Source organism: Denticeps clupeoides, chromosome 9 (genome assembly GCF_900700375.1).
Source record: "Denticeps clupeoides chromosome 9, fDenClu1.1, whole genome shotgun sequence".
In the NCBI taxonomy this organism is placed as follows: Eukaryota; Metazoa; Chordata; class Actinopteri; order Clupeiformes; family Denticipitidae; genus Denticeps; species Denticeps clupeoides.
The window spans coordinates 21,753,026-21,778,017 of NC_041715.1; the positions used below are offsets into that span (position 1 = coordinate 21,753,026).

General features: G+C 44.8%; 1 protein-coding gene across 2 annotated transcripts; it reads right to left on the reverse strand.

The window, feature by feature from the left end:
* Positions 1–2,521: 2,521 nt before the first annotated feature.
* On the reverse strand, positions 2,522–17,229 carry fstl1b (follistatin-like 1b). Of its 2 annotated transcripts, none has more exons than XM_028990676.1 (11): positions 17,004–17,229; positions 16,873–16,929; positions 8,546–8,647; positions 8,072–8,201; positions 7,298–7,330; positions 7,019–7,149; positions 4,233–4,351; positions 3,453–3,565; positions 2,932–3,042; positions 2,784–2,854; positions 2,522–2,700 (listed from the first exon to the last, which is right to left on the reverse strand). In XM_028990676.1, the coding sequence occupies exons 2-11, from the start codon at positions 16,927–16,929 to the stop codon at positions 2,656–2,658; spliced, it is 912 nt and encodes a 303-aa protein (XP_028846509.1). In that variant the 5' UTR covers positions 17,004–17,229; the 3' UTR covers positions 2,522–2,655. The 2 variants fall into 2 exon arrangements, with proteins under 2 accessions (XP_028846509.1, XP_028846508.1); XM_028990675.1 differs by having other exon boundaries at positions 3,438–3,565.
* Between the last annotated feature and the right edge of the window lie 7,763 nt (positions 17,230–24,992).

Genomic DNA, 24,992 nt, shown 5'->3' on the forward strand with positions numbered 1-24,992 from the left:
GAGGATTTTTTTTTCAGACGTTGTGCACTGGATTGATCCAGTAATGGACTTTTGTTAAAGCAGTCACAGTAGAAAATTTTATTAGATAATCTCAGCAATTTTGCATGTATTGTGTACTTAAGGATGATTTAGTTAAAGTGTTACATCATACTGTCTATTATAGCATATTTGGAATAGAGTTTTGAATGTCAAGAATAATTCATCCGGTCCATAAAAAGATTATTTAATTAAACGTCACAATGATGAAGGCAGGGGATTCTTTTGAGGTAAAGATCTTTGGAGAATCAATCCAATGCGATCACAAAAATAAAACCATAAGCACTTGGGAGGGATGGGTATGTGGTTCCTGTTGTGTGGTGGGCTTTCCAAAATTCAGATCAAGTGCTGGACTGGATAAAGTATTTGAACAGACTATTAACATGGAATTAACACGTTTGGGAAAAGTAGTGAGGGTGGGCGATGTAAGTAGGGGATCTGGGATGTAGCCTTCAGCATTTTCCTTATACCAATCCTACAGAAGATTTGCAGCAGGGCAGGTATGTTATAGTACAGAAGAAAATTGCTACCACAAAGGGATTTATGTTGTCGCATTAGGCCGGTGGTTTAACTGAGTTGTCTCTGGTTTGTGTTATTTTCCAACTTCTACACAAGACTGAATCAGTTTTGAGTCCAACATGACATCTCATCAATTGGGATAACACTGACCACATATTGATTTACCGAAACCGTTTGTTGTTTATGCCTAATTTTTTTATACATTATATGTATTATATGTATATACATTATATGTATATATATATTTCTTGTGGATAATAATGTTCTCATGATGAATCTCTGTATATTTGAACTAACAAATCAACACACAAAAACATTATTTTGTGTCATAGTCAATATATTAAATAAGATGTAATTAGAAGTTAATATGAAGCCTAACAACAGACACTCACTTACACATAGTCCCTGACAAAAGTCTTGCTGCTTGTGTACAAATTGACCTCAATTGCCGCTGAAATATATTTCTAATCAATTTTTTTATTTTACAAAAAATTACTCATTTTATTCCCAACAGCTTTTGTAATAATGTTTCAGTGCAAAAACGAAGCTTGATAAAGCCCATTGAGTCAATTTTTGCAAAGACAAAAGTGTTGTTGCCTTGTCATATGAGCTTCACCTGTGACTAATAAGGGATCAATTAGGTCTCAGGTATAAAAAGAACCCCAGTACATTAGACCTTCACATCAACTGCAACTAGACCTCTGCCTAAAACATGCCAAAGATTCACCCTGAGACTAAAGTGTTGATTATCAAGAGGCTGAAGACCAGATCCACTGCTGATGTGGCAGACACCTTCAATGTGTCTTAGCGTCAAGTACGCAGGATAAAAAAAAAGATTTGAAGAGACTGGAGAAGTTTTTGACAAGCCCAGGTCAGGCAGACCTTGCATGAACCAAGGCCAGCCCATTTTCCACTACAGCAGAGCTCCACAGAACCTGGTCACCTGAAGTCCCTGTGTCAACCAGAACAATTTGTCGGATTCTGACTCACAATGGCCTCCATGGTCGAATCAGAACCCATCTGCACATCAAAGTTCCTCAAGGCAAAGAAGTTCAAGATGCTCCAGGATTGGCCAGTCCAGTCACCAGACATGAACGTCATTGAGGATGGAAGACGAAATCAAAGAATATTGATGAACTCTGGGAGGCATGCAAGACTGCTTTCTTTGCTATTCCTTATGACTACATCAATACATTGTATGAATCCTTGCCAAACCACATGGGCGCAGTCTTTCAGGCTCATGGAAGTCATACAAGATATTAAATTTAGGTCTCACAGCACCACTACTTAATTTGCTGAAATATTTTTGTATTTGCAGTAAATTTGTTCAATTTCTGTATAAGCGACAAAACTTTTGTCTAGCCAAAATTTGACCTTTTTGATGAAATTGATCTTGATTGAATGATAAATCTTTTTTCAGTGAAGCTAATTTATTTCAACGCATCAAACATCATTTGGTAGGGTTTAGCTTTTCATATGAGCTCTTTCTAACACCAATTAATTAATTAAAATTAAAAGGTTAATAGCAGGTGTTTCTACAAAAAGATTAGCGACAAGATTTTTGTCAGGGACTGTACATACATATCACCTATGAAATACTTTATGAAATATCTTTTTGCTTCTTCTAATGTGGTTTCGTTCACACGGGAGAATCTAACCAAGAATGGGTTTAAGGCACTCAAAACCACAAAAGATAGCGAGACAGTCCCCACACAGCTACAGCATGAAGAGTATCATCTCTTTCCTGTTCAGACTGCTCCATGAAATGTTGCTGGCACTAGAGTTAGCTGGAGGCTACATTTTACACTCAATGTTAGGCTTTGGTTTGAGGTCACATCACACTTGGTCTCTTAACTGTTGGTTTTTTTGTAGCTGGCCATTCAGGAACTCAGAGACACAGGCCATGAATAATTAAAGGCTGATGACCTCAGTGTAGATGTGAACAAATATAGCGAGAACGACAAAATAATTTAACATCTTCTCATTATTCAGCATCAAGGTCTTTCTGATCAGTCTACACACAAGACCAAACTTCAGGACAAGACTTGAATATATAGAACAGTAGAACACATTCCACAAAAATAAATAGGTAACCAAGGTCTACACCATTTCCTTTCTGCTGGATTTCATCTTCTCCGCCGTTTCCTGAAGACAAAGTGAGCAGCACAGCATGTGATCAAAAACCAGGATGTTATATATGTACAGATGTGGAGGAGAGATGAACAGACCTGGTGTTTCTTGAGCTCTACCACACGCAGAGTCCGCTCGCCCTGGGTAATCTTTTGAGAGTTTCGTCCCACTGTGGTAGCAATAAAGAGGATGCTGTCAGGATGCTTTTCATACATCTAGTACTCACTGTTCACAGTGATTCCTCACCATCACAGGTCATGGCAGTGCACACCCAGTTCCCACATGCACACACGCAGCGGTTACAGTCCACATGAGTCTCCGTCCCATCCTCATATGTTTCGTCTTCCAGGGCACACTCTGATAAAATGACACAAGCACCACAAAGAAGCACAATGACTCTTTATTTTGCTTTATTTCTGTGAAATGGCCCTGTGTGCCTTCAGAATGTATTTCTGCCCCAGGCAGCAGGATGGAGTGGCAGAGGCACCCAGAGAGAGGCGTTGCCCCTCCTCCTGGATGTATGAACTTTCACCCACTTTTCCTCTGCTCTGTCTGAATGCCTTTGTTTCTGTGGCACTCAAATGGTTTCCTGCCCTGTAGCTGAGGCCGTTTCTACAGTAAGCAGCGATTTGAATGTTTATGATCAAATCCGCTCTACAGGATTCGTATTGTACACACTACAGATGTACTCGAGTGTACCAGAATTTAAAAAGATAAAAAACTGCCATGCTCAATTATATGTAGTGAAATACGTGATAGGTTACTACTCTTCTCAGGAGGGTTAAATCCTGGTTTCAGGCAGTTGAGGAATTCATCAAAGCTCAGCCTCCAGTCAGCGTTCTCATCTGACAGCTCAATGAGGGCGTCCACACACAGGCTCCTAAAGGCAGAGAAAGGTACATTTAAGACCAGGAGTGATAATGATAGGACCTGCAGCAACACTGATAGAACATTTTCCTGTGTCATGTGACAACTAATCACTTTCACTTTTTTAATTCCCAAATGCATACACGCCACGGTTACAGTCCACCTGAGTCTCCATCCCATCCTCATATGTTTCGTCTTCCACACTCTGATAAAATGACACAAGCACCACAAACAAGCACAGTTTTGCGTTATTTCTGTGAAATGTGTACCCTGTTGTCCCCACCACAAGTTTTTGTGCATCACGACCCTGAGCTCCATACGCTCCAGCCGCTTGTGAAAAAAGTGACACGTTGCCCAGGCTCCTACACTGAGATAAAACCAGATAAGGAGATTCTGATGGAGCCAGAAGCCAGAACCTCTGGACCCTGTCAGTCTGAGCTTGTTTTTTTGGGAGGCCAGCATGCATGGCCTCTTTGTGCTTCTAGGGTTCACTGAAAAGTCAGGAAATGTAAACCCACATTTAATCATTAAACTATAAACTGTTGCATTTATGAGCCTGTAATTACCCTATAGAGTCATTGCACCACCATTTTCTAGTGGTGTTCCTGCACATGGGTGTCACATTTACCACAAACTGAGTGGACACTGGGCCATGTGATTCCAGTGGGACCGACTCATACCACAGAAGGCGGTTGCTCTCCTCATCGGGGTAGGTATGCAGATCCATGGCACTCTCGTTGTGCTGAATGAACTTGAGCAGCTCAGCAGAGTCCAGCTGAGAGTCTCCATTGTCATAGGTCTGTACAGGGAGTGCAGAATTATTAGGCAAGTTGTATTTTTGAAGAATAATTTTAGTATTGAACAACAACCATGTTCTCAATGAACCCAAAAACTCATTAATATCAAATCTGAATGTTTTTGGAAGTAGTTTTTAGTTTGTTTTTATTTTTAGCTATTTTAAGGGGATATCTGTGTGTGCAGGGGACTATTACTGTGCATAATTATTAGGCAACTTAACAAAAAACAAATATTTACCCATTTAAATTATTTATTTTTACCAGTGAAACCAATATAACATCTCCACATTCATAAATATACATTTCTGACATTCAAAAACAAAACAAAAACAAATCAGCGACCAATATAGCCACCTTTCTTTGCAAGGACACTCAAAAGCCTGCCATCCATGGATTCTGTCAGTGTTTTGATCTGTTCACCATCAACATTGCGTGCAGCAGCAACCACAGCCTCCCAGACACTGTTCAGGGTGGTAGTAGCCTAGTGGTTAACACACTCGCCTATGAACCAGAAGACCCAGGTTCAAATCCCACTTACTACCATTGTGTCCCTGAGCAAGACACTTAACCTTAAGTTGCTCCAGGGGGACTGTCCCTGTAACTACTGATTGTAAGTCGCTCTGGATAAGGGCGTCTGATAAATGCTGTAAATGTAAATGTAAATGTACTGTTTTCCCTCCTTGTAAATCTCACATTTCATGATGGACCACAGGTTCTCAATGGGGTTCAGATCAGGTGAACAAGGAGGCCATGTCATTAGTTTTTCTTCTTTTATACCCTTTTTTTACAGCCACGCTGTGGAGTACTTGGACGTGTGTGATGGAGCATTGTCCTGCATGAAAATCATGTTTTTCTTGAAGGATGCAGACTTCTTCCTGTACCACTGCTTGAAGAAGGTGTCTTCCAGAAACTGGCAGTAGGACTGGGAGTTGAGCTTGACTCCATCCTCAACCCGAAAAGGCCCCACAAGCTCATCTTTGATGATACCAGCCCAAACCAGTACTCCACCTCCACCTTGCTGGCGTCTGAGTCGGACTGGAGCTCTCTGCCCTTTACCAATCCAGCCACGGGCCCATCCATCTGGCCCATCAAGACTCACTCTCATTTCATCAGTCCATAAAAATCAGTCTTGAGATATTTCTTGGCCCAGTCTTGACGTTTCAGCTTGTGTGTCTTGTTCAGTGGTGGTCGTCTTTCAGCCTTTCTTGGCCATGTCTCTGAGTATTGCACACCTTGTGCTTTTGGGCACTCCAGTGATGTTGCAGCTCTGAAATATGGCCAAACTGGTGGCAAGTGACATCTTGGCAGCTGCACGCTTGACTTTTCTCAGTTCATGGGCAGTTATTTTGCGCCTTGGTTTTTCCAAACGCTTCTTGCGACCCTGTTGACTATTTTGAATGAAACGCTTGATTGTTCGATGATCACGCTTCAGAAGCTTTGCAATTTTAAGAGTGCTGTATCCCTCTGCAAGATATCTCACTATTTTTGACTTTTCTGAGCCTGTCAAGTCCTTCTTTTGACCCATTTTGCCAAAGGAAAGGAAGTTGCCTAATAATTATGCACACCTGATATAGGGTGTTGATGTCATTGGACCACACCCCTTCTCATTACAGAAATGCACATCACCTAATATGCTTAATTGGTAGTAGGCTTTCGAGCCTATACAGCTTGGAGTAAGACAACATGCATGAAGAGGATGATGTGGACAAAATACTAATTTGCCTAATAATTCTGCACTCCCTGTATATAATAAGGAAATAAATAACAAATAAATCGTAAAAGTAAAACTGTCTACACTGAAGTAGTATTAATTTTTTAGTGTAGTCACAAACAGTTATTACACATATTTTCTCTCCATGACAAGGTGATTAAGAAAATGTGTCTGACTTTCACTGCTATTTTATCAGCAACCATCCATATTCCAATGAGTGCCATGGTGATTATCACTCCTCTCCTTCTTTTCACGCCTTCTCTATCGTCGCTCTGCATCCGTTTATGTCTATTGCCCACCTCACTGAGCCAGATCATGGGTCTGTGTGTCTATAGTCATAATCCTTTCCAGGGATTATTTTTTTTTCTGTATAGAAACATTCCAGAAATTTGACAGTTCCAGATGTACTACCATTATGTTGTTTCTGAAGCGGACTGCATAGTACTGAGGATTCAGTAATAAAGATGTGCTTACATATAAATACATATAACATAACATATATGTGATGAAACAACTGCATCTGCAGTAGAACTGCTGGATCAGAAAATGTCACGTAATGGTGACAACGAGGTCACAGTTATCATTTCTATTTTTTATTTATGTCTGTTGGGACAATAAAGGCATTAAAAACCATGAATGAGAAACTGTGATGAAATAGTTAATCTCTGATCTGCTGTTTCGAAGCAACATCATTCAGAAGCTGCTACTCATGTGATCTTTTGACCATAAAAAGTGTAATAAGTTTGAATGATAACGAGATGAGGATTCTGAAAACCAGGTCAGAAGTATCTGTACAGTTTTGAGAAGATCTCATGTCTTGTCTATTCTCTTGTCTCTTTCTTTGATTTGTTTGTATATCTGCACTGTGATTTCTGCAGTGAACTAGTGGCATTGTGCACTGTAAAATCCACCCCTCATTTAATTCAAACAAAACAACATTTATGTAGATTGTGCTAACCTTGAAGTATTTAAGTATGATGTCAGAGAAGTTAGAGCCCTTGGAGAACCAGCCATCAGCCACCACTTCTGTCTGAAGCCACCCAATGATGCGGCTCCTCAGTTCATTTCGATTGGTCACATAGCACACGACTGTGTGGGCAAGAAAAAAGCAGACTTGTCTACACGACTGGAGTGGAGTGTACAACTATGAGAGAAGTGTTGGTAAGACTTGCAGAAGGAAGTGGCTAGAAGAGTGAGATTTGAGAAGGTGGAGATGATCCATTTTTCTACAGTTTACCTGGGCTGGTGGCTGTTTTGTCTGTTTTCTTCTCTGAAAAGACAAAGAAAACCATTTACGTCATGACCATACACCAAACCATCCTTATCATTTACTTTTATGTGACATGCAGTTTTTATGTGAGGTGATGTAATATGATGAGGACCATAGTCTACTCCTCAGCCTGGTCAATGTTCACCATCTGAACAGCAGAGAGAGCAATGAGTTTAACCAGTCAAAGTTCAGCTCACGTTCATACAGATATCACATGCACACAAATTAATTATATTTAATATACACACACACATTATAAATACAGATGCAACACATCTGTGTACAACTCACTGGAATTTAACATGATGTGCTTTTTCCCATTTTCTTCCACCACTCTATATATGAATGACTTTGTATTTCTTGTATTTTGACAGTTTTGGTGTGTGATGGGGGTCATTGTCTGTGGCACCCAGGCTTGTGCACAACTTGTTTGCTTGTGCTCCTTTGCTACCATCCCTGACTCTTCATTCAATAATGGTAAACATTAATAGAGGATTTGCATTAATATATGCAAAATATATATATATGCAGAGGGTTCCAAAATTAGAATCATGTCATACATAACTGGTCAGAGAGGCTTGAACAACAGTGCCATCCTATATACTTTACATTACAGATTCAGGACGAGAACCTAAAGCCAACTGATCTCCAATCCTATGTGGTAATTACTGGTCACAGTAATCATATGTTAATTTTAGTAAAGATACCCCTTTATAAGCTACCTCTGCCCTCAGAACCTACCTTTGCAGTGTCCATCATGGTCTACCTTAATCTTGAGTCCAGTCAGGCAGGCATCACGGTGCAACTCACAGTGGTTACGGTACGTATTTCCATTGCTGCCACACACTGAGCGCTTGTGCACCTTACATTTCTGAGGAAGGTCAACATTGCCCTTTCATGATTACTTTTAGATTAGACAGGTTGCATTAGATCAAGGTAAAAAAGCAATAAATAAGTTCACAAGGGGGTAAAATGAAATATAAATGGCCTTTTATATCACCTTAACTTATCATCTGATTAATGGTTCGTCTATTCATTTGAGCTGTAAATCTATTAATTAAATCCTTTTTCTATTTAATAAAATGTTGTGCATGTGGAGAAGTGTTTTTAAATACAAGACCCTGCTTGTAAGTAGTTTGCTTTGGGATTACTAACGTGTTCATAAAAACTAAATTAATACACAAAAACCTACAATCTTTTGACCTTTACACTGACCTCAATGCAGAGACACCTGGGTTCTCCTTTCTCAGTCACAGTACACTCCCTGCCTGCACCACAGAAAACATTTGCACACACCTTCGACTTGCTCTGGATCTCCTGCAGATAAACATACACATTAGTTCTATAAATAATTTACATATGAAACACGCATAAATTAAATATTACATACAATTACATGTAATTGTTATTACAGGGCATGAACACCAGGTGGCAGATGCCACAACCTTTTAAATGTGATAAGATTCACAATGTGCCTTCCAAAATACAACTTACATATATGAATTATATTAGGGCAGATACTAATTAAAGTGATCTTAAAAATAGCTATACAATTAGCTATGATAAATGTATGAGCTTGACCTTCAGCAGAAATCCCACTCTGAACTGTAAAGGTTTCACAAACCCACTGAAATAAAGTGAGACAGCACTTACTTTACCTAGTTGTTATGATTTTCTCTTTCAAACTGTGTTTTTTTTTTTCAGACTTCCTGCTGGTACATATATAGCATCAGGTAAAAAATAAAATATAGAACCTTTAGCCACAGGCTCTTCTGGCATCTCCCAGAAAATGACTTTCTTTACTCCTTGGGAAAAATAGGACAACCATGACAGATACTTCACAGATACCCACAAATAAACGCGTCCTCCAGGACATTTTAAAGGTGCTCCAATTCCAAGGTTGTGTGTTCATTTTTAGACACTTTACACACACACACACACACACACACACACACAGGTTGTGCTGACAACTTGCAGTGTAGTACTGGTTTTAAATATTGCTGCCAGTGGCACTATAAGCACATGTTTCAGCTGACCGCTGTTTCATATGCTTCTGGGTGGCCGACCTCTTAGTTGTCCAAGTGCCCCCAGTTGGCCAACCGAGGCCATGAAATTGTACCTGTGATGGTGAAGAGGATGGGACCCAACTGTGGTACAAAAGTACACACAAACCTGGGGGGTGTGGGGCCATGTCACTAATCCCTGTGTTACCATGTGGAGATACGCAAGTTCTTCAGCCTATAATGAACACATAAGAAGGGGCAAAGGCCATTCCAATGTAAATGAACACTTCGATGACATTGGGGTGATGAGATGTGGTACATGAGTCTAGAGGTGGGGTCAATGATCAGTAAATTGTGGATAAGAAAAAGGGAGAAAAACAATTCTAAATTAAGGTTAGTTTTGTAAATTCAACATCAGCGGTTAAGGAAGCGGCCCCGTAATCAGAAGGTTGCCGGATCGAATCCCGATCTGCCAAGGTGCCACTGAGGTGCCACTGAGCAAAAGCACCGTCCCCACACACTGCTCCCCGGGCGCCTGTCATGGCTGCCCACTGCTCAGTCAGAATTGGCCCACCACCGCCCACGCAGTGTTTGAAGAAGAAAGGATTATTGTGTCAGTTTTGGTTTGCATTTCAGTTGCATTTTGCCTCCAAATACATTTCTAGGTCACATTATTAGTGAAAAAGAAAAGGACCTGTCATCCAAACACCTCACATCTTACTGTAAAACAGTTGTTGTCATTTATTGGCTTTGGTCCTACTGTAGAATGTTCCAAATTTTTCTGAATTCTGCAAGCCTTTAACTGCCCTTACTCATTCTAAATCAATGTCTTCTCAGGTACTGTGGAACCCTGATGCAGAGAAGGCCCTCTTAGCCCTGCAATCCCCACCCACATTAGGCTTGACAGAGCCTTCCATAAATATGGCCGTATGACCTCTGTTCTCCTACAACCACATGGTGATTCGCTGCGTCCTGTAGCTTGCATTCTTTTAGTTATTTATTTATTTGTTTGTTTTTGGGAGGGGCAACTTGCTTTTTTTAAGTAAAGATGAAACACAGGTTTTTGATGCAATTTGTATGTTACTTATTCAGCAACTGATAATTTCATGTCCCGCCACCCCCCCCCCACCCAAAAAAAAGTCACAGCAGTGTGGCAGTATTCACAAATACTCTGAAATTACTTTCACTACAGGGACCTGTTCAACTTTTGCAAGATATTGTAAGGTCTTCTCAATGTTACAGTAAAGAAATTCACCTCTCTTCACCTAGCGACCCTTCTCCCCACAGAACACGAAGGGGAATTGTATATCTGAACTTTCTTTTTCATGCTCTCCTAGGCCTGACCTCTTGACAGTCCACTTGATTATCCTGAATTTTGTTCTCTTTGTGGATGGATCAGCTTTCCGCCTACCTGATGGTTCTTCTTGCATTGGGTATGCATTCTGTGATGCCCACTCCAAACTGTTACCACCTACACTGACTCACGTTATGCTTTTGGTGTTTTTTTTCTTATGACTGGTACCCTGTGGAAACACAGATGGTTTCTTAAATCTGATTTTGCTTCCAGGACAGATTTCTGTATGTAACTCATACTAACAGCTCTGATCCAATCTCTGCAGGAAATGCACTAGCAAATGCAGCTGCGAAGACTGCAGAACGTTCACCACTTCTAACTCTGATTAAGGCCAGCTCTGCTTCTTCCACTCAACTCACTTCAATTGCCTAAATTGTACATTTATGTTAAATTGACCCATGGATTGGATTATGTGTCAAAAGGAGGGATGATGTCTGCTATTGCAGAAAACATTTTCACTCTTTTTACACAAAATACTGTCAATCATGTATGATTTGTGCTTCACATAATGAAGTGCACATTCCCAGTTGTTGCTGCCCTTCCACAACTATCCGAGATCCAACTCCATCACTTCCATCCAGGAGACTTTGCCCCAACCATCAACCCTCCCAGATCCTGTTGACAGCTCACACAGCAGTCAAGATCACAGACAGAGCCATGAGGATCCATGCGTCCCACTGTAAGAGGGTTCCAGCGCCACCAGATAGCCCTTGAACCCGAGCAGACAGCCAACCCAAGCAAGGGAAACCTGTGTCCCTGAAGGGAACCATGTGCTTTCTCCTCATCAGCATCATCTGTACACAGCCCATCCTTCTGTGGCATGAATACTTCAAACAACCGACGCCGATGCCCCCACCTCCGCCCCAATCAACTCTACCCTCTCCTCGAGCTCAACAACCTCTTCTATTTACCTCCGTCACAAAGGAAGAGACCTGCCAACCTGTCCCATCAATTGACGCCCTTCACAATGACTGGTGAATGTTTTACTTATGGACTTATTGTAGCTGTACCGATGCCCTGTTTTCTATTATTTTATGCCAGGAACCTGTGAATGTCTCTAGGAAGCCCACATCTGTCTCCCTCCCACTGATGACTATTTTGATTTGATCACAGGAATATCTGGCCAAATTAATAACTGGTTATTACTTGCAGAAGCTACTGGTGACACTGTAAAATCTGATTGCATTGTATGTTTAGAACCTCGCCACAGGGGAAGGAAGCACAGAAGCAGGACATGCTGGGAAGGGGTTTTATTATAACAAACAATAAATAAATACAAATAAACAATGGCACAGTGACATCGCCATTGTTGAAGGTTGTTCCCACTCCACCTGAACTGAATTTTACCTGTCTTATAACTCAAGATGACCTTGATTCTTTTTGCTCTTCTTGGTATCTCCCTTTTTCCTGTAGGACCTAAACCTGTTTCTGATGCTGAAGTAGCTCATAACAATTTTACATGTTTTGTTCTAGGACTTAGAACAAAACATGAAAATTGTGAAATTTCCCACAATACTATCCTAGTGATATTATCTACATAATAGCTTCCATGTGAACCCCAGGACAGGCTTGTCCTTTAGTTGTTCCCTTTGTCCTCTGTTCTTTCTCTCTCAGTGCAAATCTGCATTACAGCATAATATCATCCCCATTCCTAAATGCTCACTTTCAACAGAACCTTTTACAGCTGGTGAACTGGACTGAAGTTGAGGGTCATGCGGTTCAAATGAAGGTCACCGGATAGTCCATTTTATGTAAGGGGGTTACGTTGGTTTGTGGGGTTGTGAGACAAGCAAATTATTCCATTGGACTGATAAAATGCTGACTCCATTGCAATTTAACAATAACATATAACATTTTTCATATCTCCTACCTTCTTGCTACTCTGATAGATACTGTGGACCTGTTTATCCCCTCTCCTCCTGTTCTTCACCCACCCCAGCAGAAACTTGTACCTCTTTATTGTTCCCTCCTGGCCTTAAAGCCAAACAGTGTGTCTGGCAGTATATTATACACTATATTATACAGTGTGTCTGGCAGGACTCTGTCGGTGGGGGAGGAGCTCCCTCAGCACTAGGTTAATAGATGACATGTGTTTGGAAATGGAAGTGAACTTGTTTTCAGACCTACATTCTTCACAAGAGCCTTGTTCTTGAGTCTGGTTGTCAGGATCCGGTCCGAAATGGGGGTTACTCCGGTCCAGGTCAGGATCAGGATCCGGACCGGAGTTTCATTGTTGTCATGTGTAATGTTCCCTAATTGTTCTCACCTGTGTAAATTGTATAAAGCTGCCCTGTTCGTTTCTGTCCGCTGTCATGTCTTTGAAGTTATGTTCCGTGTTCACTAGTGTCTACGTCTCGGATGTCTCCCCTGTCCTGTGATTCACCATTAAACCCCTGTTCCGTGATGTCAGGTGAAAGCGTCCTCCATTCCTCGTCACTCCACATCCTCCTCTCCGTTCACCCGCCGCGTCATGCCCGCATGGACTTGACACTGGTTTCTCAGTATGATACCAAGCCAACCAAGCAATCCCACAGAGATTTAACTATGATGTTATTAATGTGAGCTCTAATGTAGCTCCTTGAAACATTGCATTTTTAATACCTCTTTTCATTCGTATTCTTTAAGGTTGCAGATCTCAGAAGCCAGATTTGAGGAACATTCTGCTCCATACTTTTCTGTCTCCTTTTTAATCAAAATTGCCATTCAAACCTAGATCACACAAGACAAGATCATGTATGTCCTGCAAAAAGCAGGAAGAAACACTTCAGTGGGAAGAGACATGTATATGTCTGTCCAGGATAGAGATTGGGATTTCAATTGGACAGAATTGGAGAGAATTGGCCCATAGTTGAGACTGTGAGTGAGACTGATCAGTGAGACTGGAAATGCTAATTTCATAAAATAAGTGCACAAATATAATATATGGAACCCTTAGTGCTTTTAACTCCCAAGACTGCCCATGAATGTCATATGGAAGCTAATCATCACACCTTAACAGAAGAGAAGTGCACCATGTGATCTGTCACCCAGAACCTGTCCCTACAGGACATCCCAGAATTCCCCTGTCTATGCACGTGCAACACCCCCCATCCTGTTACACAGTCTTTCTCGCTCCATGTTTCTCTTCACCTGCTAGACTATTTATAGCAGACGCTTCAAACACAAAACCAGCACTATCCAACAAAGCGGAAAATATACAGGGCAGTTGAACAATGTACTGTACCCCCAACACACATACACACCTCTTCATTATCATTTCTGTAAACCTGGATCTGATGTCTGTGTGTGTGCAGTCAAGTTACAAAAGCTCCTTTGCCTGAAGGTGGGAACACAAATCCACTCTCTGTAGATGATGATGCTCTGGTGTGTGTGTGTGTGTGTGTGTGTGTGTGTGTGTGTGTGTGTGTGTGCGTGCGTGTGTCTCTAAAGTTCCCCTTACAAACACACATTATCAGGCTGGAGGGGGTGTTCACTCTCCTGTCAGCTCCTTTTCCTGCAGGCACAAACATTTTTTTTTGCTCTGGAAGATTCAGACTCCCACAGGATCTATGTAAGGGAAAGTGAAGTGATTGTCATTGTGATACACAGCACAGCACACAGTGCACACAACGAAATTTGTCCTCTGCTTTTAACCTGTCACCTTTGGTGAGCAGTGGGCAGCCATGACAGGGAGTAGTGTGTGGTGCTTTGCTCAGTGCTACCTCAGTGGCACCCTGGCGGATGGGGATTCGAACTGGCAACCTTCTGATTACACAATTGAAAACACAATTTGTATTCAGTGTCCTCTGGAGAGGACAGCAGGACTTACTAACTCTCATTAAGACCATTGTTCACAAAACAGAAAGCCAGGGGATGAGTAAGGTTGAAAGGATTGTGCAAGCCTTTGTGCTTGCCAGTCCAAGTGGTCTGGTGCTGGACTTTGAGGTTTATAAGGGCAAGAACACGTTCTCTGACCATCACCTGGGAATCGGAGAGAATGCTGTCATTCGGATGGCACAGACTCACCTACACTCTGAGAGATTTTTCACTTCTGTCAAACTGCTAGATGCCCTGAAAGCTAGTGGTCTCCAGGGAACAGGGACCATCACGAAAAACAGAATCCCAAAACAGTGCAAGTCAAAGATGTCAAATGATAACACATTTGAAAAAAAAAGGAAGAGGTGCATGTGAGATGGTTGTCAGAAAGCCATCAGAGACTGCAGTGATTAAGTGGCAGGACAATAAGGCAGTCCTCTTGGCCTCCACTGTCCTTGGAATACAGCCCAAGGACAACTGCATGAGATGGTCTTCCAAAGAGAAGCGGCATCTTAATGTATCTCGACCTGTTGTTGTGACTGAGTACAACACTATCATGGGCGGAGTTGATCTGTGTGACCGAATGATCAGCTTCTATACAATGTCTAGCCATACAAGAAAATGGACCGTCCATACCATTCTGCATTTCTTTGATCTGGCTGCCACTAACAGCTGGATTGAGTACAGGGTAGATCATGAGATGAGTGGGAGACTGGAGAAGGATAGGCTGCAGTATTTTGAGTTCAGATTGATCCTGGCTGAAGATCTTATTGCCCAAGCCCAGTGGGGACGAGGTCAAGAGTTTGATGAGGTGGTCAGTGATGTCAGCACTAATGATGAGTACACTCCCCCTAAGAGGAGGCGAAGTGTGGAGCCACAGCCCAATGACAGCCTGAAAAAATATGCCATATGTCCATATGCCCAAGATGGTGGAGGCAGCCCATGCATCACGGTGCCGGAGAGGTGGATGTAATGGCAAAACCTATGTGATATCATCAAATGCAATGTGTTTCTGTGCATTGCCAAAGGAAAAACTGTTTTCTGGCATATCACTCCTAACTCAGAACCCCTTATGGTTTTAAATAATTATTTCAAGTTTTTAAAAATCGTTTGCCATGTTGCCTTACTGTTACCTTGTTATGCTTTCTGGAGGCATGAATTGCCATTTCACATTTTACATGATCTGCATTAGTAAACAAAAGTTCAATTACTACATTGTACAAGCTTTTTCCATGTTTAAATAAGTTTTTAATGTTTTAATTATATTAATTGTCCATATGACACCATTATATGAATCTATGATTAACTGTGATTTAAAAAGACCTGCTGTCCACTGCAGAGGACATATGGTAAAAACTAAATAAAAGATTTTTTGAGGAAAAAAAGAGTTGCAACATGTTTCTTTTGTTCACAGCACTTAACTTGTCTAAAAAAAATCTAAATACCAAAACATTTTTTCTTCCAGGACTCAGGAGGTTATACACTCTACTCTACATGTATACTACACACAGCCCACTACTCTTCCTCAGTCTTCACTCAGGCTATATATTGATTATTTGTTATTAATACTTATTACCATTTATCATTTGTGCATACACAGTGAGCACTAGGCTACCACTACTTCCACAATCCCACCATACTGGTATAAGGTCAGGATCACCAGATTATGGCGGTGTTGTTTGTTAGAATAATTTTGACTTAATTTACATTGAAAATGAACCTTTGTGCTCAGATTAATTCAGGAATGTAGCTGACACTGAACACTGGCTGCCACAGAATCCATTTAGTCAGTTTTAAATAAAGAATGATGTGGCAGACAGATGGTCCCATGTGACACTGCTCATGCTGCTCTTACTCTATCTAAATGGTGCCATGGATCAAGCTGAACAGTACCCTCTCCAAAGTTCAACTGATGTCCAGTGTGTGAGTCTGCAGGGTGACCGATTCCAACATGGGGTCACAGGCAAAATGTCTGCACCTCATCCCATTAATGTATTCATCTGCTGCTGCATCAACAAGACTCTCAGTCTGTCAACCAACTTATCATCAATCAATTAATCAATCAAAGCACCACCCCCTGTACTCACATGTCATAGGACCCCATCAGTACCAAACAGTTGGACTGTGTTTAAAAGTAGTTAAAAAGAGCATGGAACTAGCACTCGCCTATAAACTAGAGGACCACAAAGGTTCAAGCCCCACTAACTACCATTGTGTCCCTGACACTAAACCCTGAGTGTCTCCATCGGGACTGTCCCTGTCACTATACTGATTGCAAGTCGCTCTGGATAAGGGCATCTGATAAATGCTGTAAATGTAAACGTAGTTCATTTGGGCTGCTGTTCTCCGGTATTTGCACGATTGGTTATTTTGAACAGGACTAAACTTACCTCGACGTGGCAGTAAATCCCGGCGAGGAGAAGCGCCATAGAGAAAGTCTGGAACATCTGCAGAACGGGGGAGAGAAGAAAAGTTTGGAGTCGCTACTGCGCGCGTCACGCGGAACTCGCCGCGCACTTACCGTTGTGGCGGAGCTCGGTTGCGAATCGGGTGAAGGAGAACCGCTCTGTCTTCTCCAGCGGAGCAGCTGCGTGGATCTGCGGCTGAAGGAGAGTGGAGCAGCGCGCACCCCCCTCGCGGTGACGTGGACAGTGGACGCCGTTACAATTCAACACATCGTTAACCTGAATTTCAGTTCTATTCGTTCGTGTTGTGGGACCAACGCGTGAAGTCTCCTCCAGCACAATTCCAAGATTTTCGGTGGTGGGCAATCGTGCGCTCAGAAGCATTCTTTCAAATGCTTAATTTAAAAAAACTTTATTGATACGTTTGGTTCGCCAAGTAACAATACGAAATTCTTATCAATGGGGGGAGTGTAATATGAAAACATTCTCTAAACACACTCCATTTAAGTTTGGACCTGAGCTGTCAAAAAACATTCTGTGCTCTGAAAACTGTCCCTGCTGAAGCAACTACACTTGCCTATTTCAACCGAGATGGATTAGGAGCTGTTCTGATACAACACCAGGGAGGCATAGAATGTATGTTACTGTAAAAACTTGTAAAACTGCTGGGTTAAAAACAACCCAATTTGGGTTATTTTGGTAACCCAGCACTGGGTCAAAAAGGGACCAACCCAACACTGGGTTATTTTGACAAGTTGGGTTACACGTTTAACCCAGCATGCTGGGTTATGATTTTTAACCCAACTATTAGTTAAAAATGAATACGCTGCTGGGTTGAATGCAACCCAAAATGGGTCAGAAATTTTATCTAGAAACTTGTGATTAAAATGACTAAAATAAAATAAATTCTACAGCAATACATACTTCAGTAATGGAACTTTATTTATGACAAAAAAATGTGTCCATACGAGTTTAAGACATTTTCCCCATCTCCACCTCAGCATTAAGACCATTTTAATGAAAATGTATCAAACTGTATCACAGAAGCACTGTAACTGAGGTCAGTAACAATGTATCAGTCTGAAGTAAGATACATTTGACATATGAAAACTTTTACATCATGCATAAAAATTTACATCATGCATAAACATCAATAGGTACTAAGATATAAGAGTCATCGGTAAGAAACACACTATGCAGTATGGATCAGAGCTGGTAAAAATAAACTTGCAACTTCTCTAAAATGTGCCTTCTGTAAAAAAAATTATAAAATACAATACTAGACACATCTAGCACAAGAAGAACCAGACAAAATGAACAACTGCAAGCCTATTTGCTCTAATCAGTGCAAAGTAATTGACACAGGTATCAAGAGCTGTGCTTTAAGCATAAATGTGTTTTACCCTGCTAGCTCATTCTTCAGCTTCTGAAACTTTGGAAGAAGCTCACTTCGACCTAAATTTAGCATTACCTGCTGAATGAAGGTAAAAGTGTTTTCAAGCCTTTCGGGTACTGCAGGTGATGTGCGTAGGTAAAGCCAAACAAGAGGCACATTGCTTGAGGTAGGTTGGTGAGTGCTTCCATTGCAAGGTTGCCCTCTAGGATGATACCTACTCTTGAGGGGTTGAGTTGTGGCAGTGCTGGGCTTGCAGCACTGTTGTCCTCATAGCAGAGGATTCCCACTGGGATGTCCAAGGAGTCTAATAGTGCAAAAAACAAGACAAAAAGAGAATATTCAGGTTAATTTGTCTACAATCAGCTGTATAGAATTATTTAATATTATAATTTTTGTAATTTACATTTACATTATATTTACATTTACAGCATTTGGCAGACGCCCTTATCCAGAGCGACTTACAATGTGCTTTCAAATTACCATCGATGAAGAGATCAATTCCGGTTCACTAGGACCCCAACTATGAATACATCTTTTATTCACTATGTTGTAGATTCTGTACACAAGTTCGACAACAAGAAAGTTACAATTTAATCTAAATATTCTTTAAAGAGGAAGGTCTTGAGCTGTCGTTTGAAAGTGCTCAGTGACTGAGCTGTTCTGACCTCGAGGGGAAGTTCATTCGACCACCGAGGGGCCAAGACGGAGAAGAGTGTAGATGAATGTTTTCCTTTTACATTTAGCGATGGAGGGACCAGGCGAGCAGGACTGGAGGCTCTGCGTATACGAGGTGCAGTGCGAGGTGTAATAAGGGCTGTGAGGTAGGATGGTGCTACTCCATGTTTGGCTTTGTAGGCCAGCATCAGTATTTTGAACCTGATGCGTGCAGCTACTGGGAGCCAGTGGAGGGAGCGTAGCAGAGGGGTGGTGTGGGAGAATTTGGGAAGGTTGAAGATTAGTCGTGCTGCTGCATTTTGTATTAATTGTAGAGGTCGGATGGTACATAGTGGTAGACCAGCTAGAAGGGATCGATGGTAACTTGAAAAAACGTTGTAAGTCGCTCTGGATAAGGGCGTCTGACAAATGCCGTAAATGTAAATGTAAGGGAGTTGCAGTAATCCAGTCGTGAGATTACTAAGGACTGAACCAGTAGTTGGGTGGCCTGGGTTGACAGATAAGGGCGGATTCGTCTGATATTGCAGAGAAGGAATCTACATGAGCAGGAAAGATTGCTGATGTGTGTCACGACTACGGACTTACGGGAGAAGGAAGCGCATAGGTCTGACATGTTGGGAAGGGGTTTTTATTATTAAACAAACAGTAAACACAAATAAACAATGGCGCGGTGGCCAAAACGGGAAATAAAGGGGAATAAACTAAAACTAACCCGTAGGCGTGTGGCGATTGCCAGAACTGAAAATACACATTCACATACAATACGTGCACTAAGGGGCGGAAATATCCGGCATTTATGCGCCGTCAGGATTGGCCACCGGTATTGAGCACAGCTGCCGTCAATCCTGACAGAGCCCCCCCTCCAAGGGCTACGTCCTCGGAGCCCCAGCAGTACCATCAGTGGAGGTGGCGGGGCGGACGGTGGCAACCACAGGGCTCCTGCCCTGCTGTATCCTCCCCTTGGAGGACCCGGTCCCTCTGGCTGGCTCCCCGGCATGGTCAGGTGTGGCGGCCCCGGTCCCTCGGGTTGGCTCCCCGGCGTGGTCAGGCGTGGTGGCCCCGGTCCCTCTGGCTGGCTCCCCGGCGTGGTCAGGCGTGGCGGCCCCGGTCCCTCGGCCTGGCTTTCCGGCGTGGTCAGGCGTAGCGGGCCCGGTCCCTCGGCCTGGCTCCCCGGTGTGGTCAGGCTTGGCGGCCCGGGTCCCTCGGCCTGGCTCCCGAGCATGGTCCCGCTTGGCGGCCCCGGACCCTCGGCCTGGCTCCCCGGCGTGGTACCGCTTGGCGGCCCCGGACCCTCGGCCTGGCTCCCCGGCGTGGTCCCACTTGGCGGCCCCGGACCCTCGGCCTGGCTCCCCGGCGTGGTCCCGCATGGCGGCCCCGGACCCTCGGCCTGGCTCCCCGGCGTGGTCCCGCATGGCGGCCCCGGACCCTCGGCCTGGCTCCCCGGCGTGGTCCCGCATGGCGGCCCCGGACCCTCGGCCTGGCTCCCCGGCGTGGTCCCGCATGGCGGCCCCGGACCCTCGGCCTGGCTCCCCGGCATGGTCCCGCATGGCGGCCCCGGACCCTCGTACCTCCACACAATAATCAGGGCCGATCCATCTGGGTACGTGTGGGCCCTGTCTTCTGCCTTCTGCATCCGTTGGGACAAGCAGGCCCTCTGCCTGCCTGTCCCAGCTGGGTCCTCATGCCTACCCGGGGGCTCTATGGCTCTCCACCCCTCTGGAGGCGGACGCAGGCCCATGCCTGGCCCGTCCACCTCGCCTTGGACCGGTGCAGTCAGGTTGGGAACTCCCTCCCTGGGGTTCGGCTCTGCTGCTGGGTCGCCATCTGGTGGACACAAAGAGGGGAAGGCAACATACGGACACATAAACCACGCACACACACACAGACAGAGACAGACAGAAGAGAGGGTCGTCTGGCTCCCTCTCTGGGCTCTCTGGGACCTCCTCAGGGGGCACAGCCAGGATCTTGGGAGGCGCGACCTTCTCGTCGCCCGCCAGTGCTTGGTCTTCTTGCCCCGGATCCTGACTGGCGCTGGATGTGGTGGAGGGGCAGAGTTCGATTCCTGGCTCAGGCTCTGGCCGATCAAACTCCGCCCCCAGTCTCTGCTGGAAGTCCTGAAAACTACTGTCGGTCTCTCCCTGCTGCCAGAGGGCTGTGCTCCAGCCCCATGCTGACCCAGTCAGACACGTGAGGATGGTGGTGATCTCATCATTGTCTGCTGCCCCACTGAAGGGTCCTGGGACCATTGGGCTTGGCACGTCGCTGGAGATGATCACGGCCCCGAGTGCCCAACGAAAATCCACGTCATTGTCGCTCACGTCATTGTCGCCCTCCCACCGGTGACTCAGAGGGTCGTCCACCCTGCGGACATCCTGGACCCAGGGTGCGATCAACTCCCATGGGCAGTACTCTGGCCATTCGGGCTGGAGCCTGCCCACCTCCTCGCTGGAGGGACGCCGCCGTTGTCGCTTCTCACCCCCCTGGAAGTGACGTGGGTCCCCACGGACCTCGCAGCGATCATGGACGGGCGCGATGGGTGGAGCCCAACTCTCATCTCCCGTGCTTTCTCGTCCGTGTCGTCCAGTTCACGGGGAGCCTGGCCAGCAGAGCGCAGAGTTCTTGGCTCGACATGGCAAAGATCGTGGGGGTCGCATCCTCTGCGCTCGCTGCCCACGTCACTTCCTCGCTGCTGCCGACGCCAACGTCCTCACTCCGCCCACTCACCCGCCGACGTTGTCGCTACCGGGTTTCGCAGAGCCTCCCGGGGGTGACGTCATCACGCGGCGCCGCGTACCACGGCTTCTCGGGGAGAAAACGCTCCACCAGAACGGGTGTCGCGTCTCTCCCCTGGCATCCGCGTTCGCCGCGCCGGGCTGCGTCCTTCTCGGGGCTTTTTCTCCTCTGCTTTCTACCTCTGCGCTTTTGAGGAGGTCTCCGGCATTCTGTCATGACTATGGATTTACGGGGAAAGGAAGCGCAGAGGTCTGACATACCGGAGACCTCCTCAAAAGTGCAGAGGTAGAGGTAGGTGGAGCCATCACGGCCCCGACTGCCCAACGAAAATCCACGTCATTGTCGCTCACGTCATTGTCGCCCCCCCACCGGTGACTCCGAGGGTCGTCCACCCTGCGGACATCCTGGACCCAGGGTGCGATCAACTCCCATGGGCAGTACTCTGGCCATTCGGTCTGGAGCCTGCCCACCTCCTCGCTGGAGGGACGCCGCCGTTGTCGCTTCTCACCCCCCTGGAAGTGACGTGGGTCCCCACGGACCTCGCGACGATCATGGACGGGCGCGATGGGCGGAGCCCAACTCTCATCTCCCGTGCTTTCATCGTCGTCTGTGTCGTCCCAATCCACGGGGAGCCTGGCCAGCAGAGCGCAGAGTTCCTGGCTCGACATGGCAAAGATCGTGGGGGTCGCATCCTCTGCGCTCGCTGCCCACGTCACTTCCTCGCTGCTGCCGACGGCAACGTCCTCACTCTGCCCACTCACCCGCCGACGTTGTCGCTTCCGGGTTTCGCAGAATCTCCCGGGGGTGACGTCATCACGTGGCGCCGCGTACCATGGCTTCTCGGGGAGAAACCGCTCCACCAGAACGGGTGTGGCGTCCGCGTTCACCGCGCCGGGCTGCATCCTTCTCGGGGCTTTTTCTCCTCTGCTTTCTACCTCTGCGCTTTTGAGGAGGTCTCCGGCATTCTGTCATGACTATGGACTTACGGGGAAAGGAAGCGCAGAGGTCTGACATACTGGGAAGGGTTTTTGTTATTAAACAAACAGTAAACACAAATAAACAATGGCGCGGTGGCCAAAACGGGAAATAAAGGGGAATAAACTAAAACTAACCCGTAGGCTTGTGGCGATTGCCAGAACTGAAAATACACATTCACGATATATGCACTAACGTCCACGAAAATGCCGGAGACCTGGAAGGGGCGGAAATATCCGGCATTTATGCGCCGTCATGATTGGCCACCGGTATTGAGCACAGCTGCCATCAATCCTGACAATGTGAGTCGAGAAGAAGAGTTGGTTGTCTATTGTTACGCAAAGGTTGCGGGCTGTTGCAGAAGGAGAGAGCTGCGAGTTGTCTAGGTAAATAGCAAGATCCTGATGTGGTGAAGAATCTGCTGGAATTAATATTAGTTCAGTTTTGGTGGGATTGAGTTGGAGGTGATGGGCTGCCATCCAAGACGAGATGTCGGTTAGACATGCAGAGATTTTGGAAGCAGCATGTAGGTCAGAGGGAGGAAAGAAGTGTGGTCGTCAGCATAGCAGTGGTAGGATAATCCATGTGAGAAAATGACCTCACCAAGTGATCTCGTGTAGAGGGAGTAAAGGAGAGGACCTAGCACTGAGCCTTGAGGGACACCAGTGGAGAGTCTACATGAGGTAGAGGTGGATCCTTTCCAAGTCACTTGGTAAGATCGCTCATCAAGGTAGAAAGCAAACCACTGCCATGCTGAGCCCCGAATTCCAAGCCTCTTCAGGATTGACAAGAGAGTCTTGTGGTTAACGGTGTCAAATGCTGCAGAGAGGTCAAGGAGAATAAGAACCGATGACATTTTTGCCAATCTGGCTGCATGTAGCTGCTCGGTAACTGCCAGAAGGGCAGTCTCAGTGGAATGAGCTGTTCTGAAGCCAGACTGGTTAGGATCCAGGAGGTTGTTCTGTGATAGATGGAGTGATAGCTGGTTGTAGACACAGCGCTCAAGGATTTTGGATAGAAATGAGAGGAGGGAAACTGGTCTGTAATTGTTAATGTTCAGGATCAGCAGTGGGTTTCTTTAGGATTGGAAGAACCCTGGCTGTTTTAAAGGCGGATGGTACATGGCCAGATGTGATTGAGCTGTTTATGATATAAGAAATGAAAGGGATGAGGTCAGGGGAGATGGTTTGAAACATTGCAGAAGGTATTGGATCTAGTGGACAGGTGGTTGGGTTGCCTGTAGATATAATCTGAATGATTTCATCTGATGTGAGCTTAGAAAATTGATTTAGAGTAGTTGTAGAATTTTCAGAAGGAAGAGTAGGATTAGTGGTGGAGAATGTCTCACAGATTTTTTCAATCTTCCCTGTGAAGAAGTTGGCAAAATCATCAGCTGTTAGGGAAGTTGGGGCAGGGGGAGTCGGAGGGTTGAGTAGGGATAAGAAGATGTTGTGGAGTTTTTGAGGGTTGTGGCAGAGGCTTCTAGTTTTGCTTTGTAGAAAGCAGTTTTAGCAGCAGTGAGGTTAGTGGAAAATTTGCGCAGAAGATTCTGGTAATACAGGGAGTGCAGAATTATTAGGCAAATGAGTATTTTGTCCACATCATCCTCTTCATGCATGTTGTCTTACTCCAAGCTGTATAGGCTCGAAAGCCTACTACCAATTAGGTGATGTGCATCTCTGTAATGAGAAGGGGTGTGGTCTAATGACATCAACACTCTATATCAGGTGTGCATAATTATTAGGCAACTTCCTTTCCTTTGGCAAAATGGGTCAAAAGAAGGACTTGACAGGCTCAGAAAAGTCAAAAATAGTGAGATATCTTGCAGAGGGATGCAGCACTCTTAAAATTGCAAAGCTTCTGAAGCGTGATCATCGAACAATCAAGCGTTTCATTCAAAATAGTCAACAGGGTCGCAAGAAGCGTGTGGAAAAACCAAGGCGCAAATAACTGCCCATGAACTGAGAAAAGTCAAGCGTGCAGCTGCCAAGATGCCACTTGCCACCAGTTTGGCCATATTTCAGAGCTGCAACATCACTGGAGTGCCCAAAAGCACAAGGTGTGCAATACTCAGAGACATGGCCAAGGTAAGAAAGGCTGAAAGACGACCACCACCGAACAAGACACACAAGCTGAAACGTCAAGACTGGGCCAAAAAATATCTCAAGACTGATTTTTCTAAAGTTTTATGGACTGATGAAATGAGAGTGAGTCATGATGGGCCAGATGGATGGGCCCGTGGCTGGATTGGTAAAGGGCAGAGAGCTCGTCCGAGGTGGAGTACTGGTTTGGGCTGGTATCATCAAAGATGAGCTTGTGGGGCCTT